Source organism: Thermoascus crustaceus (assembly GCF_041956765.1).
Source record: "Thermoascus crustaceus strain CBS 181.67 unplaced genomic scaffold VTN00scaffold_1, whole genome shotgun sequence".
Lineage (NCBI taxonomy): Eukaryota > Fungi > Ascomycota > Eurotiomycetes > Eurotiales > Thermoascaceae > Thermoascus > Thermoascus crustaceus.
In genome coordinates, this window is record NW_027192527.1 from 1722816 (window position 1) to 1739344 (window position 16529).

At 53.2% G+C, this 16529-nt stretch overlaps 8 protein-coding genes across 8 annotated transcripts; 3 read left to right on the forward strand and 5 right to left on the reverse strand.

The window, feature by feature from the left end:
• Nucleotides 1–49: 49 nt before the first annotated feature.
• Nucleotides 50–404, reverse strand: VTN00DRAFT_606 (uncharacterized protein; the record flags this gene model as incomplete). The annotated part of the gene is made up of 2 exons (XM_069432654.1): nt 50–101; nt 163–404. The coding sequence occupies 2 exons, from the start codon at nt 402–404 to the stop codon at nt 50–52; spliced, it is 294 nt and encodes a 97-aa protein (XP_069291313.1).
• A 657-nt stretch (nt 405–1061) lies between these two features.
• Nucleotides 1062–1653, reverse strand: VTN00DRAFT_607 (uncharacterized protein; the record flags this gene model as incomplete). The annotated part of the gene is made up of 2 exons (XM_069432665.1): nt 1062–1390; nt 1461–1653. 2 exons carry the CDS (start codon nt 1651–1653, stop codon nt 1062–1064), a joined length of 522 nt encoding a protein of 173 aa, XP_069291314.1.
• Nucleotides 1654–1807: 154 nt separating this feature from the next.
• VTN00DRAFT_608 (uncharacterized protein) lies at nt 1808–5042 on the forward strand (the record flags this gene model as incomplete). Its single annotated transcript, XM_069432676.1, has 3 exons — nt 1808–1865; nt 2014–2157; nt 2215–5042. 3 exons carry the CDS (start codon nt 1808–1810, stop codon nt 5040–5042), a joined length of 3030 nt encoding a protein of 1009 aa, XP_069291315.1.
• A 727-nt stretch (nt 5043–5769) lies between these two features.
• On the forward strand, nt 5770–7719 carry VTN00DRAFT_609 (uncharacterized protein; the record flags this gene model as incomplete). The annotated part of the gene is made up of 1 exon (XM_069432687.1): nt 5770–7719. The coding sequence occupies one exon, from the start codon at nt 5770–5772 to the stop codon at nt 7717–7719; it is 1950 nt and encodes a 649-aa protein (XP_069291316.1).
• A 1019-nt stretch (nt 7720–8738) lies between these two features.
• Nucleotides 8739–9909, reverse strand: VTN00DRAFT_610 (60S ribosomal protein uL14; the record flags this gene model as incomplete). Its single annotated transcript, XM_069432699.1, has 5 exons — nt 8739–8771; nt 8836–8913; nt 9187–9433; nt 9645–9695; nt 9896–9909. The coding sequence occupies 5 exons, from the start codon at nt 9907–9909 to the stop codon at nt 8739–8741; spliced, it is 423 nt and encodes a 140-aa protein (XP_069291317.1).
• A 688-nt stretch (nt 9910–10597) lies between these two features.
• Nucleotides 10598–12775, reverse strand: VTN00DRAFT_611 (uncharacterized protein; the record flags this gene model as incomplete). The annotated part of the gene is made up of 4 exons (XM_069432710.1): nt 10598–11554; nt 11608–12149; nt 12216–12516; nt 12584–12775. 4 exons carry the CDS (start codon nt 12773–12775, stop codon nt 10598–10600), a joined length of 1992 nt encoding a protein of 663 aa, XP_069291318.1.
• A 685-nt stretch (nt 12776–13460) lies between these two features.
• VTN00DRAFT_612 (uncharacterized protein) lies at nt 13461–14736 on the forward strand (the record flags this gene model as incomplete). The annotated part of the gene is made up of 4 exons (XM_069432721.1): nt 13461–13529; nt 13678–13931; nt 13997–14532; nt 14591–14736. 4 exons carry the CDS (start codon nt 13461–13463, stop codon nt 14734–14736), a joined length of 1005 nt encoding a protein of 334 aa, XP_069291319.1.
• Nucleotides 14737–15202: 466 nt separating this feature from the next.
• On the reverse strand, nt 15203–16042 carry VTN00DRAFT_613 (uncharacterized protein; the record flags this gene model as incomplete). The annotated part of the gene is made up of 1 exon (XM_069432732.1): nt 15203–16042. One exon carries the CDS (start codon nt 16040–16042, stop codon nt 15203–15205), a length of 840 nt encoding a protein of 279 aa, XP_069291320.1.
• Nucleotides 16043–16529: the final 487 nt, after the last annotated feature.

Sequence of the window (16529 nt, forward strand, 5' to 3'; positions counted from 1 at the left end):
AGCCCGGTGGGATTGACGGTCGCCGCAAGCTTCGTTGCTTCAAGTCGGGTCAGGCGGATCGCGTACGATGTCGAGTCGGGACAGACCTGAGAAGGGAGGACCTATAAAGATTAATACCACAGGGTGTAAGAGAGCGCAGTGAATTGAGACATTCACGCTTACCCTCCAAGTGAATGGCCGTGAGTGACGAAGAGCCGTCGCTTGCAGTCCTTCACCAGCGCGCTCAATGGCGTTTTATTCACAGCGGAGCGCGCAGACCGTGACAAACAGACAGACGGCAAGCGACCGACGACGGCCAGAAGACTTGACGGCCGGGGGAAGTTGTAGAGGGGAAGAGGATATGAGAAGACACCGACAGCAGCGTCGCAGGTCTGCGAACTTGCGGTGGAGTGGAGCAACGACATGCCAGACTGGAGACTCTCCGCACCGCAAACCTACAGACGTCTCAACGATTCTTAAGCGCGCGTAGGGATGGCCTCAGCGGCAGCGCATTGGTTCTGGCGCAGGGCCAGCCTGGCAGGCGTCTGCAAGAGACATGATAGGATCTCTGGTGGGCGGCAAGCATGAACAGGCGGTTCGAGGACGGGCATCTACGGTTTAGGCATCAAAACTACCTATGGCATGGAGAACCTAGAGGAACAAGCATAAAGATAGATACAGACATGCCTGTTGGACAGAAGTCAAACCCTATGCGTCAGGATGTCTGGCGTCGATCCAGCCGTTTTCGCCGCTGCAGGTGGGCCGAGGCCTGGCAAGCCTCGCGCAACTATCGATCGACTAGCTTATCCCCCTCGCCAGACCTCAAAGCGGCAAACCCTCCAGAACGAGCTGGCCTGAAGATTGAGGCAGGTCATCGTTGGGTCGTGTCATCCTGTTCTGTTCTGCTTCTGCTCGGCGCACGCGCGCGGTCCCTCCGCCTGCTTCCGTCTGATCTTTTATCGGTTCCATATCGTTATCCCCCGACTTCATCCTGGCATCTCATAGCTAGGCTGACCTGCGTACTTATACTTCCTTCGTCCCATCCCTCCGTCCCCTATACTTCATCTCCTCTGCCTCTATACTTATCCTATCTTCATTTTTAATCCCTCTCTCCAGCGCGAGACATCCTGGTCGCCCGTTCGACCTCCGACACCCTCGCGCCACGCCATTGCTGCATCGCGCACGTGTTGAGCGCTCCTGAACCCCCAGCGAGGCCTCAGGGCGCCGCTGCGATCGCTCCACGACGACAACGCCGAAACACCTCCCGGGCGGTTGTTTCGTCGCTCCCTTCTGTTTCTTCTTTCAGCGCCGTTGCTTCGCACGCCTGCACAGTCAGGCCCCGCGTGTGTGCGACTGCGGGCCACGACAGCGTCCAGCGAAGCGCCCCAGGTCAAACCGTTATCCTGACCACCTGCGTGACCCCAGCATCCCCTGGTCGGGTCTCCACCGGTCCAGCGCATAAATCCTCGTTATATATATACATCGGCGCACCGGTTCCTCGACAGACAGAACACGTCTGTCGATATCCTCCCACCGTCTCCAGCCCCTCTCTCTCTGCAGTGGCCCGGTCCCTCCATCGTGCATCTCGAGACCGCCCATCCACTCGTGTTGAATGCGAATCCTGTCCCGTGCAGTGCTTTTCCCCTTTTGAACCTTCCAGAGCGTTTGAAACATCTGGGCCTAGGACTGTTTCTGCAGGGCCTCTCTCGTTTGTGAGAGCCACCTTGGCTCCATGTCCCCGCACAATCCTTTCCATCCAACCACTATAACCGCGAGCTTCGACGGTTAATCTCTGAAGCTGTCAAGTCCGTTATTGGAAGATCCAGCCATGGCGCAAGCGGAGCCACCGCGCGGGGTTCGCCCCGGGGATTATCTAGTTGTCATCCGTAAGTAGTCCAGCTCATTGTCGCGGTTGCTCCTCTGTCATGGTCTACGATTCTTATCAAAGCGTTTTACCCCACCATCCACTGTTCTCCACACTCGGATTAGCTCCTTGTCTCTAATGTGGGCTCTTGCTGACTTAATATCTGTTAGACGACTTCGATGCGCGAGGGGCAGACGAGTTGACTCTTCGACGTGGCGATAAGATCGAGCTTGTTGAGCTCGATGACGGATTTGGAGATGGATGGTATCTGGGAAAGCATCTAGCAAATGGCGGAACCGGTCTTTTCCCTGGAGGTAGTGACTTGTTTTTCTGCTCACAGTTGATGTACTTCCAGCTAACGCCTGTAAAAGTATACACTGCTGCTGCCCCCAAGTTAAGCGTACGCCAGATCGCGGAGCCTTCTCCGTCCTCAGCCGACTCTAATGCTGGAGACGCGAGTGATACCTCCACGTCCGACACTCGAGAAGATGCAGGATCTTCGCTCCCGTCGACCACCAATGGAGAGACCACGCCTCAGGCTTCCCGGCACGCCAGTGCCTCGGACATTCAGGCCCCTCGTCTGGAAGACGATGCAGACGCACAGCTGTCGCCAAGACAGCCGATGAGATCTAGCTCTTCTCCACTACCCTCCACCACCCCTCTGGCCCCAGGTATCCACAGGTCGATTAGGGAGTCGATCGACAGCCACATGAACGGGGAAGATAGTCCTGTCATGAATGAGACATTGAGCGTCATCGATGAACACATCACCGATCTCAACACCCCCCGCCACAGCTTCACCACTCCGGAACCTAAGGCGATGACCGATTCGGGAAGTGAATACAGCAGCCATGTCGACAACCGATTGTCTTACATTCATGGCCATGAAACCGACGAAGAAGAGGAGAATCAGCCGACCGAGGAGCAAATCCGGAACTGGGATCACGTTGAGACAGCACGACAACTACGCAACCTAGGTGTCGAGCCAAAGCACTGTGATATTTTTGAAGAACAGGAGATCACAGGTGATGTGCTACTGGAGATGGACCAGGAGTTCATTTTCATGAAGGAATTTGACTTTGGGGTCATGGGGAAGCGACTCAAGACGTGGCATAAAATCAAGGCGTTCCAAGAAGAGGTCAAAGGGCTGAGGCAACCTCGTGGTTCCGTCTCCAGCTATTCTGGTCGTGAAGGATCTCCTGAGGAGTTTGAGCGGAGCATGAGTCGTGCTGGCCATACCGGCCCTTTCCTCCCAAGGATTCCGAGCTTGTCAGAAAGACCCTCGACAAGTTACCATCATCCGATGCCATCTACCACGTCCTCTGGTCAGCACACGAGGTTTGGTCACGCCAGCCTACGCAGCAACCCCAGTACTTCCTTGTCGCATAGCCTGTCGCAGGGAAGGGAGCAGCCGTCAAGGCCTTCTGCGGCTTCGATCCGTGATATCAATCACTCGCGTCGCCACTCGTCGGTCGATACGACGACGCGGTCTCCTGGTTCCGGTGACAAGTCGGCTCCTGCTGGGCATCAGAAAGAGCCCTCTTTTGATAGGGGCTGGACAATGTCAATTGGAGCTCAAGCAGTTTCCTCCCGTCCAGGAACGGCCCTTGGGACCGCAGAGGAGGAATCACCTCGGCAGACTTCTGAAAGCCCTGTCACCAATGACTTCGGCTCCATGGGGAACCTGGCTGCCCATTTCGATGAACTGGACAGAGGATATTTCTCTGGCGGTGAAGTCGAATCACGACGACGAAGCCGCAGGTTTCTGCAAAAACGAGATTCGACCATGGGCAGTGTCGGTCACTCCAGACAATCAAGTTACGCTGAGGATCAGTCGAAAAAGAGCCCAACAAACAAGAGACATTCCCGTTTTGGCAGCGCAGATTCGATTCGTGATATGATACCTCATGTTTCCGCGGCAGCCAAAGCATACAACGGATCGATCAAAGGCCGGTTCAGGAGCGTCAGCATCCGCTCTTCGGATAAGCCTGGACAACAGGAGGGGAAATCCAGCACCGGGCCTTTATCCTTCTCGCCGTTCGCACCTCTTGCTGGCAAGACAGACACCGACAGCTCTGGGCGTTCTTCCCCTCTGCATCTCCAGCAAATCAAAACTGTTGGTCCCAAATTCCGCCGCGCCGTAGGGCTTCGCACAACATCCGATGCTACCATTAACAACGACAAAGGCTCGGACACCTCTCCTGTTTCTGCTTCACCGCTCAAAGAGTCACATCCACCTACCGCTAGAACTGGGTCAACCACACCCTCTGCTACATCCAAAAGCTCCGAACGGCACAGCACTGACGGATCTGGAAAGACGACTGATGGGGGAATTTATGCGCACCGGCCAAAGATGTCTGTCAAGATCGGCACCAAGTCGAAGAAGGACACGAGCGCTTACACGCGAGGGCTGGAAAAGAAGACGCCGCAAGAGCAGATGGTCGGTTGCGACTACTGTGGATGGATGAAGAAGAAGTCTTCGAATCTCATGACTACATGGAAGCCGCGGCTCTTCGTTCTCCGTGGTCGTCGCTTGTCCTACTACTACTCTGAGGATGACACGGAGGAGAGGGGTCTGATTGACATCACTGCACACCGTGTTCTTCGCGCAGATCAAGACCCAATAACCGCGCTCCACGCAACGATCACTGGTGCAAAAGTTTCACCAACATCGCCAGCAAACTCCAGCAGTCTCGAGTTGGCTTCGTCGGATCAAGCAAGCTCCGATGTGACGTCCAGATCCAAGACTGACTCCGACAGTCCGTTTATCTTCAGACTTGTCCCTCCCAAATCCGGCTACTCTCGGACAGTCCAGTTCACAAAGCCTGCGATCCATTATTTCCAGGTCGATAATGTCAAGCAGGGGCGTCTGTGGATGGCGGCGCTGATGAAGGCCACCATTGAGCGTGACCTGAACGTGCCAGTGGAAACCACCAATAAACAAAAGACTATCAGCCTTAAGCAAGCTCGTTTACTGAACCGGCGGCCACCAGAACTCTTGGCTGCCCCGGTCAAGGACAGCGTTGACACATCCTCTAAGGACGATGGTAACGGTCTGAAAATTAAAGGTCTGAGCTTGGACAATACAGGTTCTAGCGACGACCGGACTAACGAGAATTCCATGCTCGGCAAGCTTGGAGGCCTCGATACCGGTCCCGCGTCATTGCTTCCCGAATCTCTGGCCGGCTCCACGGCTTAGTGGACGGCCTGAATGATCTACTGAGTGATCTACTTTCTTCTTGTTTCGACTTATCTATATTTTCACTTTCTGCCGCTGTTAACGACTATCAATATTTAGTTCGGTACATCGTTCACCTGTGCGATGTTGTGACGGTTCCACTGAATTTCAGGCAATTTTGTTCGCTGGCCTCAAGATGTCATCCCGTACGAGGCGTTTATGAGATATACCCTTCGTTTGGACCCCTTGCTCTTCTTTCTTCATTTCTTTCTTTAGTTGGTTACCGTGGCATGACCGGACATGATTGTACATGAGGACAGGGTGGATAGCTGTGTTGTTGGGAAAATGTGACGGATGGGAAGCAACTTAGCTGTACCCTGGTCGAAACGACTTCAAATGGTCTTGTCAAGGGATAATATGACGTGCAACGTAAACTATAAATTTTATCTATAAATCTAGTCGAGTAATCCTTTATGCAAGCACTGGTGCCAATAGGAGATTGCCCATCTTTAGCTTTTTGTCGCAGCGTAGGTAACCGGCGGCGGATGCGCGTTTTCGGCAAACCGAACTCGGCCTTCGGCTTGTGCACCGCGGCCCGTTTCAGCTACTCCGGACGGGGCTCTTTAGCTGTGCGCAGAAACACTCGCATCAAGCGTCCCCCCTGTCGCTTATTCTTCTGATCTTCGAATGTATAGTTTCACCATACGGCCAGATTTCCAATGCGAAATCCATTATTAATAATATCTCTATGTCCCTCCGCACCCTTCTCTCCCGGGTCCTCACAGTCCTGCTACCGCTATCGATAGCATCGACTGTTTACCTCTACCTCTACCCCGTCTTCCATGGCTGCGCATTTCCCCTACCCCCCAGCAGCTCATCTGAATTGAGCTTTCCGACCTCCAGCGCACTCTTGAACACGGTCCTACAGCACGTCGCGCCTGGAGTACTCGCGAAAAGCGACAGCGACGGCGACAGCGACAGCGTCTTCCTCGCTCCCGCGGTCTTCAGACTACTCGTCCTCGCGGACCCCCAGCTTGAAGGCGACAGCTCCCTCCCACGTCCCGACGATGAATTCCTCCCCCGTCTGCGCCGGCATTGGGCCGCTATAAAAAAGTCCGCCGGACGTATCCATGACGACGACGGCGAAGACGACGGTCTCGACCTCCTCTCCACCGTCCGGTCTGCGCTCCGCACGCTCGTGTATAAGGATGTTCCGGACGCGCTGCGCGCGGCTCGCAAGCGCCTTGATCTGTTCGGGAACGATTACTACCTCGCTCATATATACCGCAGTCTGCACTGGTGGAGCCGTCCGACGCACGTCGCGGTGCTGGGGGACCTGATCGGGAGCCAGTGGGTGACGGACGAGGAGTTCGAGTGGCGCGGGTGGAGGTATTGGAATCGGGTGTTTAGAGGAGGGGAGAGGGTCAGCGATGATGTTACGATTACGGGGAGGAAGGGATATAATAATAATAAGGAGGAGGAGGAGGGTGTGGGGCAGCCAGACTCTGGAGAGCGAGAGTTGGAAACGTTGGAAAGGTACAACTCCCCCTGGGCGAACAAGATCATCAACATCGCGGGGAACCATGATATCGGATACGCAGGAGATGTGAGCGAGGCGCGCATCGAGCGTTTCGAGCGCGTCTTTGGCCGCGCAGACTGGGACGTGCGGTTTCGACTTCCTCCCCTCGAGAATAATAATCATAATAGTAATAGCTCTACAACCGTTCCGACCCTTCACATCATCAATCTGAATACCCTCACCTTGGATATACCAGCGCTCTCTCAAACAGTCCAGTCCGACAGCTACGCCTACATCAACGACCTCCTCGCCCACCGCTCCTACCCCATCGAAGACCGCACATCGTTCACCTTGCTCCTGACACATCTGCCCCTGCACAAACGCGAGGGTATCTGCACCGACGCGCCGTATTTCTCGTTCCACGAGTCCGACGATGAGAACAACGAAGAGGCCCCGCGCTTCAGGGAAGGCGGGCTGAAGGAGCAAAACCACCTCAGCGAGTACGTCAGCGCCAATGCGATCCTGCAGGGCATCTTCGGAATGACCGGGGACGAGAGCGTCACCGGGAACGGTCGCGGTCGGAGCGGACTGATCTTGAACGGACACGATCACACCGGGTGTGATGTGGTGCACTTCGTCAATAGATCGTCCGCCATCACGGGGCTAGAAGAAGGTAATGATAACGGCAACGAGAGCGATAGCGGCCGATCCCAGTCCCAGTCCTGGAAATGGGACGCGAAACGCTACCGTCCATCTTTCTCTTCATCCTCATCCTCAACCCAAAACCATAGCCTCGATACCCCCTCCATCCGCGAAGTCACCCTCCGCTCCATGATGGGCGACTACGGCGGAAACGCTGGCCTCCTGTCCGTATGGTTCGACCCGGACCCTGCTGTCAATGAGTGGCGGTACGAGATCACCATGTGCCGGGCGGGCGTGCAGCATATCTGGTGGGCGGTGCACGGCGTTGGAATAGCGACTTTCGTCGTGCTGGTCGTTGGGGGAGCCCTTGGCGTGGGAGAGTGTCTTTTTGGAACTACCGAGAGAAGAGAAGGGTCGAAGCAGCAAAAGAGGGAAGTAGTTTCGAATGGGGCGAATGGATATGTGAAGGAGAAGGAGAAAGAGGAAAATAATGATCAAGATAAGAGGGGGTTTCAGGAAAAAGTAGAGAAAGCATGAGAGTCAAGAGGCGGAGTATATATAGATACCCGAGTTATCACCCTTTGTTTTATTTTTACCTTTTTGGAAAGGAAAGGGAAAAGAAAAGGAAAAGAAACATTGTTTTCTTGTGCTATATATAATTCTGAAGTTGCCACGGCTCTTCTGTTTGGTCTAGTCTGGTCAACCCATCTTGCCGCAGCCTTTCTCTGTCTTGGACTTCTTCACCGCTACCTGTTTCTGGACTGTATACTACTTTGGATTATAATGCGCATGGTATCCATCTGAACACTCTATATATCTTGTTATATATATGTACCCTACTTACTGCACATACATAAACTAAAACATATATACCAGTGTCTTCTACAGACGATGTGAATTAACCAAGTTGGTATTAACCTCGTACTCACTATGCAGAATACGGAATCATGGGATGGACTGAGAGGGGAGGGTAGTGGATAGATAATACTCGATTAATAATGCTAATTGCGAAGAACGTCTGTTTGGGGAGAGTGGAAGAGAGGTGGTAAGTAAGGTACTTCCTAGGTACAGTATGGGACTGTACTGTACATATCAGGTTGGGGTATATGAAAGTGCATACTCTTGTGGGATAGATACGGATTTGATTTCCGCTTGAATAGATTACTCATCCTTACCTTCGCTGAATGAAATACGTTTCTTTTTCTTGACCAGAAGATGGATCCATTTCATTATCTAGGACTAGATCCTTTCTTCATCTTATTGCTTCCCTTCAGCCAAACTGAGATGCTGAAGTGAGCAGGTGCAGTCCCTCGTCCAGTACCCGGGACAGAAGTTCTCCATAAGAGATTAAACTTGCTTGCGAGTTGAGCGGTGGAAAACGCGTCGTATCACATTTGTAACATTTTTCCGGTAGCCAGAGAGAAAAAAAAGACTGATAGGAAAATTTCGGCTAAAGATTCGTGTGGAAAAAAGGACTCCCACTCGCCCCCCGGTTCCCGATCCCACCTTGGTATTGCGTCATTTCTTCTTTCCCATTTTCTTCTTTTCCCCTTTTTTTACATAACGACACCGGAGTTGGATGCGATACGCTGGTGATCCAATTGTCAGCTGTTTCGTTCTGCTCAAAAGGGTTGAGGTGGAATATGTCCTTACCGGCCACAGCTCAGCAGCCTCCTTTCCGACAGGGCCGGTGATGGCGGAACCCTTCATTTCACCCTTGGCGTTGACGATCTGGACAATGAGTAAGGTGGTCAGCATATATCCTTGCCATATATTTCCCCCAAAAACCAAACAATCCGGGTGTCTCTTTTGTCGTGCCGTTGGAACGATAACCTCCAGTAACATGCCCATTTCCAGTCGCTTCGAGTCCCTCAAAGCATAGCAACAGTTCGAGAGTATGGCCGCGGAACTCCACCTCCCCAATCCCTCTTTACCAGCACAGCCAAGAGACACCCCCCCCCCCCCCCAAAAAAAACGAACCTCAAAAGAACCGGTTCTACTCACCACACCAGCGTTGTCCTCGAAGTACAGGTAGATACCGTCGGGTCTTCTCCACGGCTTGCTCTGACGGACGACAACGGCGGGCATGACCTTCTTACGCAGCTCAGGCTTTCCCTTCTTGACGGTCGCCATGACCATGTCACCGACACCGGCAGCGGGCAGGCGGTTCAGGCGCGCACCAATGCCCTTGACGGCGATGATGTACAGGTTGCGGGCGCCGGAGTTGTCGCAGCAGTTGACCACGGCGCCGCTGGAAACGCAGACATGTTAGTTGGGTTGTTTTTCTTTGTCTAAAGACTGTGTGATATTATCGTGGATATTGGACAATTGCATGGTTGAGATCTCATTGATTCACTCGGAGAGGAAACAATCGAAAAAAATTTGTGTGACTGGTGTCGAGATCGCTATTCTGCTCCAGGGAAAGGCAGGACGAGTGGATGGAGTTTTTGGTTTCAACGTACACAGGCAGACCGAGAGTCATCTTGAGCTTGTTACCGGCGGCACCGCCACGACTGCAGAATATCACTGTTAGCCATTTCTTTCCCTCATACTATCGGATTTTCCTCGTTCTTTCCCCCCGAAATCCCAGTCCCGTCTTTCCCTCTGTTTCTCACGTATAGTCCCCAGCCGAAACAGCCTGACCAACCAAAACCCATTGTGCGCTTCCCCGGGCAGAGAAGAACGGCGGAGAACGTGGGAATTAAGAACTCACCCTCTCTTAGACATTTTGGCAAGGTATCACGTAAACGGACTCGGATACTAGAAGGGACAAAGAAGGGGCAAGAAGGTCGCTGGCGACGTCGAGGGTTGGACTCTGCTCGCTTTCGAATTTCCAGCGTGCTCGATCTCGCTTAGTGTGGGTAGTGTGCAAAATCTTGGCGGGGCCCATTATTGGTCCGCGTGGGGAGAACCAGGTCACGGGACTTGCCCTAGGGCTAGGCCGTTCTGGGACGGAACCTCAAGTCCCGAACTCTCCAGAGACGTCAATTGATCGACAATGGAGATCTAAAAGAGGGTTGGAAGCTAGCGGCTACTGGAACGTCTTGGACTTAGATCAAAAACATATATTTCAAAGGTTTCTAATGAGAAATACAAATCTGGTAGAAGACACGTCTAAGCGCCATCCGAGAGTGGCGCACCCCATGGCTCAATGGAAACAAGTGATACATGGCAAGGAGAATACAAGGTAGAAAGATAAAAGGGATAGCGAAGCACTGCAATAAAAATAGTAGGACTGGATCTCTTTGAAGAAACACATAAAAGCGAAAAAAAAGAAAAGAAAAGAAAAACGAAACCTCCAAGTACGAAACGCGATGCAAACACCTTGGTAACCAGGAACACCATAACCTGCCGTTGTCCGTTGCGCCAGGAACAAAGAACGAAGAAGAAACTGCCTCTGCAATTAGCGCAGGAGCTACTCCTCGGTCTTCGCAGGTTCCTCGGGCTTCTCCGAGGCTGCTTCTTTTTCCTTCTGGGGCTGCTCCTCTGCTTTAACCGGTGCTTCCTCTTCCTTGGCTGCCTCTATTGTACTCTTCGGTTCTTCCGCAGGCTGACGCTCTTCCGCAGCGGGAGATGCCTTTTTGGCTAGAGAAGCAGGCTCCGTGGCAGGCGCTGCCTCAGGAGGTGATTGGGGAGGCGTCTTCTCCTGTGGACCACTCACTGACGCTTCAGGCTGTTCCGGCTCCTCAGCAGGAGCACCCGCATCCTCCATGGTTGTATCTTCATCGTGAGGGGGAGGAGACGGCTGGTTGGAGATAGGAGCCGAGGCGGCGGGCTCCTCCTCATCCACCGCCATCTCATTACGTTCACCAGCAGACACTTCCTCAACCTTTGAGGCTGGTTCGGCGGGAGAACGTGAACGGTGATCTTCAGTATCAGCTTCAGTTGCGTCAGCCATCTTTGCATCAGTCGTGGCGTCAACGTCCTCCTCGAGCACTGAGGAGACATCCCTCGGAGTCACGATTCCACTTTCGACTCCAGAATCAGCAACATCAAGGTTGCGGTAGTTAACCCTGTTCCGTCGCTTGGTAGCACCGGGTTGGCGTCGAATACCGTTCGCGGCAGCCTCTTCCTCGTCTTCACTGTCGCTCAATTCTCCGGTCTTCTCGATGTACTGGTCAAAGCGTCGCTTGGTGAAGCGCTTGTCTTTGTTTTCATCCTCGTCCAAGTCATCGAGGATCGCATCGGCCTCGTCGTCCATACCTTCTACAAGAGGCTCGCGAGGAACATCGGTCATCTGAACGGACGGAGCGAAAGCCGTGCGCTTGAGGTTCTCGATGACCTGACTACGGATCTTGTCCAGATACTCCTTGGTGTTTGCATTGTCCATATTCGACGGGCGGACGTCCAGCTCATAGTCTGGCGCGAAGTACTGTTCAATGGTCAGCAGCGTTCGTGGCTGATGATAAAAGAAGCGAAACTCACCTCATAGTAGTCGTTGTATGGGAGTTCAGACCCTAGCTGTTCACCAACAAGAATACCCGTCTCGAAGGCCCAGGTACGCGCGACGTTGCGCATTGTGTAACCACCTCCACCTACGATCATTGTAGGCAGGCCGAAGCTCTTAACGAAGTTGACACAGTTTGCGTGACCTCTCATACTTAGGTTGAAGCATCCCAGACGATCGCCAGACAAACTGTCACCGCCACACTGGAGAACGACAGCTTCGGGGCGGTACCACTCCATAACGCTTCTGATGACAGGCTCGAAGATGCTCTTGTAAGAGATATCATCAATTCCATCACGCAGGGGGAAGTTAACAGCATAGTATTTCCCTTGCCCAACACCAATGTCGCGAAGCTCACCGGTTCCGGGGAAGTACTCTCCGTACTTGTGGAAGGAGACGGTCATGACACGGTCTGTCGTGTAAAACGCTTCCTCGACACCGTCACCATGGTGAACATCGATATCAACGTAAAGGACTCGTTGTCTGAAGCGCAGCAGTTCAAGGATACCGAGAACAATATCTGAGGATTGTTAGCTAGGGTACGCCACAGAACATCTGCGTGCAAACAGGAGAGGACGGAACATACCGTTAACATAGCAGAAACCGCTCGCTTCGCTCTTCTTAGCGTGATGTAGACCGCCGGCCCAATTGATTGCGATGTCGCATTTGTTGCGGTTGAGACGCGCAGCGCCCTCCATGCTGCCTCCAGCACTAATTCCGCAAAACTCAAAGAGACCGTCGAACACCGGACAGTCGTCGCCGACATTGTATTTGCCCTGCTCCTTCGCAAACGAGTCCATGTTGTCTGGAGTTACTTTTGAAAGGAAATCGATGTATTCGTCGGTGTGAAACTGGGTCATTTCGTATTTGGAGGCCGGTTTCGCACGCTGAAACTTGCGTTAGCACGCCCGACTAGGATGAGGCGGGGAACGCTGGCGACAGAGGAATACTCACGTATATCTCCATCTTCTTGTAGAGTCCATAGTTCATTACCAGACTGTGAGCCATCCTTATGCGGTGAGGCTTCATAGGGTGCCCTGAAACGTAGGCATAGTTGCCGACATCCGAATCATAGAAGTAGGCGACCTTCCTGTTGCGATCCGTGCCGTGGAAGCTGATCGGGTCAAGAGGCGGTGCTGAAGCCATTCTGAATCCCTATGAGACAACAGGGAGCGATAGATCCAACAGATGATATAAATATGATTCTGCACAAAAAAGTTCAGAGGAAACGAGGCGGCGGAGGAGAGGAAGTGGACCAAAGTAGACGGAGGAGACGAAGACTAGAGAAACTGGAGAACTATTTATAAAAAGAGGGTTGTTGGGACCTCTGACTCTTACTATTGTCGAATTCAGACAAAAAGAAATCACATGCGCCAGAGTGAATGGAGGCGCTCGAGTGATTGAGCGAAAGGAGGGAGTGGTGAATGTGGAGGACAGAGGGAGAGCTTCCGGGACTTTTGAGCGATGGCGGGAGGAGGCGCTCTGCGGAACCGGACGAGCCTCACGGGCGGAGCTCTGAGAGGTCTGGACGACGCTTGGCCATCGCCTCTCGAACATCAGCCCGAACCGTACATGCGCTGGCAGCTCCAACCAGCTCGCTCTTCGCTTCCCCTCCACCTGCATCTCTCTCAGCACGGTCGGGACACTTCTGAACCCGGCCCTTTTCTTCTTCTCGTACTTGATACCCACCATCTGGCTCTTTGCCTTCAGAGCAGCGACTCATCCTTCCACCCTACCTACCTCGTGAGCTTCCTTTGAAGGAAGCTATTCTTGGACACGCCGCCTCCCTCCCTTCTCATATCCTCTCCCGAGTCACATTTTATAGACAGCCATGGAGCGCTTCAACCGGATGCTTCAAGCCGCCCAGGGTATGGGCATTGGCAGCGCGGCGCCTGGTGCTGTAAGTCAACCTTTGCGTCACTCTTCTGCCTCTGCCCGCCTGATCTATCGTGATACCTGCACTATTCTCCTCCGCTTCCTCTCCATGGCGATTTTAGGATTTGTGGAGAGTCATCCAAAGCGTTGTTGCTGACGAGATACCTTTCCAGGATACCCCCAACCTGATTGATAACTCCGAAACTGTGCACATCTCTTCATTGGCTCTGCTAAAGATGCTGAGACATGGTCGGGCGGGTGTGCCTATGGAAGTCATGGGTTTGATGCTGGGTGAATTTGTTGACGAGTATACGGTTCGAGTGGTGGATGTCTTCGCTATGCCTCAGAGTGGTACCGGTGTTAGCGTTGAGGCTGTCGACCCCGTCTTTCAGACCAAGATGATGGAGATGCTGCGACAAACAGGACGGTGAGTTTACTCTCCGATCCTACATATTCGCGTATCTGATCGTACTAACGGCGCACGTTTCTCAGATCGGAAACCGTTGTAGGCTGGTATCACTCTCACCCTGGTTTCGGCTGCTGGCTGTCCTCCGTCGATATCAATACCCAGCAGTCCTTCGAGCAACTCACGCCACGTGCCGTCGCTGTGGTCGTGGACCCTATCCAATCAGTTAAGGGAAAGGTCGTCATCGACGCCTTCCGACTCATTGCACCTCAGACCGTCGTCATGGGTCAGGAGCCCCGGCAGACGACGTCTAACCTTGGCCACTTGAACAAACCGTCCATCCAGGCCCTTATCCATGGCCTGAACCGGCATTACTACAGCATCGCAATCAACTACCGCAAGACCGGGCTGGAGGAGAACATGCTGATGAACCTGCACAAGCATGTGTGGACTGAGGCGCTGCAGATGAACGACTTCCGCGAGGAAGCGTCGCGCAACGTCGACCGGATGAAGCGACTTGTCGAGCTGGCTGAGGGCTACGAGAAGCGAGTCAAGGAGGAGACAGAGCTGACTAAGGAGCAGCTCAAGACGAGATATGTCGGCAAGGTGGATCCCAAGAAGCGTACGTCTTATTCCATCCCGTTCTACCTGTGTGGCAGATGCTGACTAGATCCCTACAGACATCGAAGATGTTAGCCAGGAACTCATTGAGGACAACATTGTCGCCGTGTCGCGGCAGATGATCGACAAGGAGGCTTCGGTGGCTAGGGAATCGACTACTAAAGGCGGCCGGACTTGCGCCATGGAAATTGACGAAGAGCTATAGACGGCGTATGGATGACAAATTAATTTTTTGATCTACAGTAACGGGCCTGGGAGTTCCTGTACTTGTAAGAATATGAGATGAAAGTACATGGTGTTATGCCATCATCATCAAACAAAATCTGCTTGATTTCGGACGCAGTAAGGCTAAAGGTCTGAGGAGTGCGCAAATCTGTCCTACAGATAAGAAATGACGTAAGGAATGCTGTCTCTATCGCAAGAGACATGTATAAGCTGAGCTCAAAGCCGCTACAGAAGTATATCATCCTACAAGCCGTAATTACCAGGGAGATATCTATCAAGCTGTCAACCAACAGAAACGAGTATCTTGTAAGAATTACCTAGTAGTCAGTATGATACAATACCCTGAGTAAGAGTGGGAGTCCTTAGAGCCCAACTAGAGAACGCCGCGAGAAGGATATATAATGTTGTCATCGTATCATCAACGACGTCTTCGTGAGGATATATCGTCAGATCTTCAGCATCTGAACACCATTCTGTGCTTCCTGAAGCTGATTATCAGCACTGTTGCTATCCGCGACAGCAACATCATCGTCGTCCTCATCAAAATCCGACCAGCCCCTCTCCGGACCCCACAGCACCTTCTTCCCCGCCGTCCTGACTTCCAGTAGCAGCCGACTCATCAGTGGCCCATATTTCTGGACGGACGGCCAGCCGTCAAACTCGACCTGCACCAGGTTGGGCAGTCTCTCCAAGATCTCGCGCAGCAGGTTGCCCGCGTACCATGTGTAGAAGTCACGCGATTTGCGAAACCCATCGAACACCGGGTGAGACGGGTCGCACTGCACGAAGACCTTTAGAGTCCGCACGCGCACCATGTCCTGCAACCCAAGGCTGTCGTTGACTCTCCACGACTTGGGCGGCGCCGTCCAGCTGGAGCCAAGGATCAGTTCTATCGTCGAGACCGCGGCCCTGTACCGCGGCGATAAGGCCCTGACAGTGGGAAGCCGCGAGTAGTCTTGGATTGGGAAGACGCGAAAGGTCTGGACGGAGTAGAAGAGGTGGGTGGCCTCATCGTGGATGCGGCGCGAGGCAAGGAAAAGAGAGACACGCTGGCCGACGGCAGCGAGGGGCTTGTTTTTGGCGGAAGAACCGACACTGCCGTTGGTGCGCGATGCATTTTTTCTCCGGGGAGTAAAGAGGACCAGCGAGTAGATCTTGAGGCGAATCTCAGACGGCAGGTCGAAGAAGCGAAAGGGAGCGATTCTTCCCTGTTCTTCCTTTTCCTTCTCTTCGCCAGGGGCCTGGAGGCTCACCCTCTCCATGGCCTCCGAGAGAGTGGCAATCATGGTGGTCTAAGGATACGGTAGAGTACTGTGGAAGAGCAAAGAAGCTAACAATTGGAATTATCTTTATTCATGACTGCATTGACAGAGATACTGGAGGAGCAAGTGAGTTAACCTGTGTCTGTGGCGACTCTGAGAAAAGCAAAGAAAAGGGTTGTGTCCGCACGAACGGGGCACGCAGCTCAAGGGGATCCTCGCTGGCGCTCTTGGGAGTGGGACAGAAGAACCTTCATTGGTCTCCCCAGCTAATACAACCCGGCACTCATGGGAGAGGAGACTGTTGGGTCAAATTTCAATTCTGGGTTGGGATATCAACTTTCAACTTGATGAGGAAAAAGAGAAGAAGCGAGCGAACAGCGCGCGGGGGCGCTTCTTATGCGTGGGCTGCGCGGCGTGCACGTGCCGCCTCCCGGAGCTTGCGCCAACATTTTTCGAGGGACGAAGAGCAGACACCACAGCAGACAGTCCGACGAGCGGGTGCTCTTGTCGT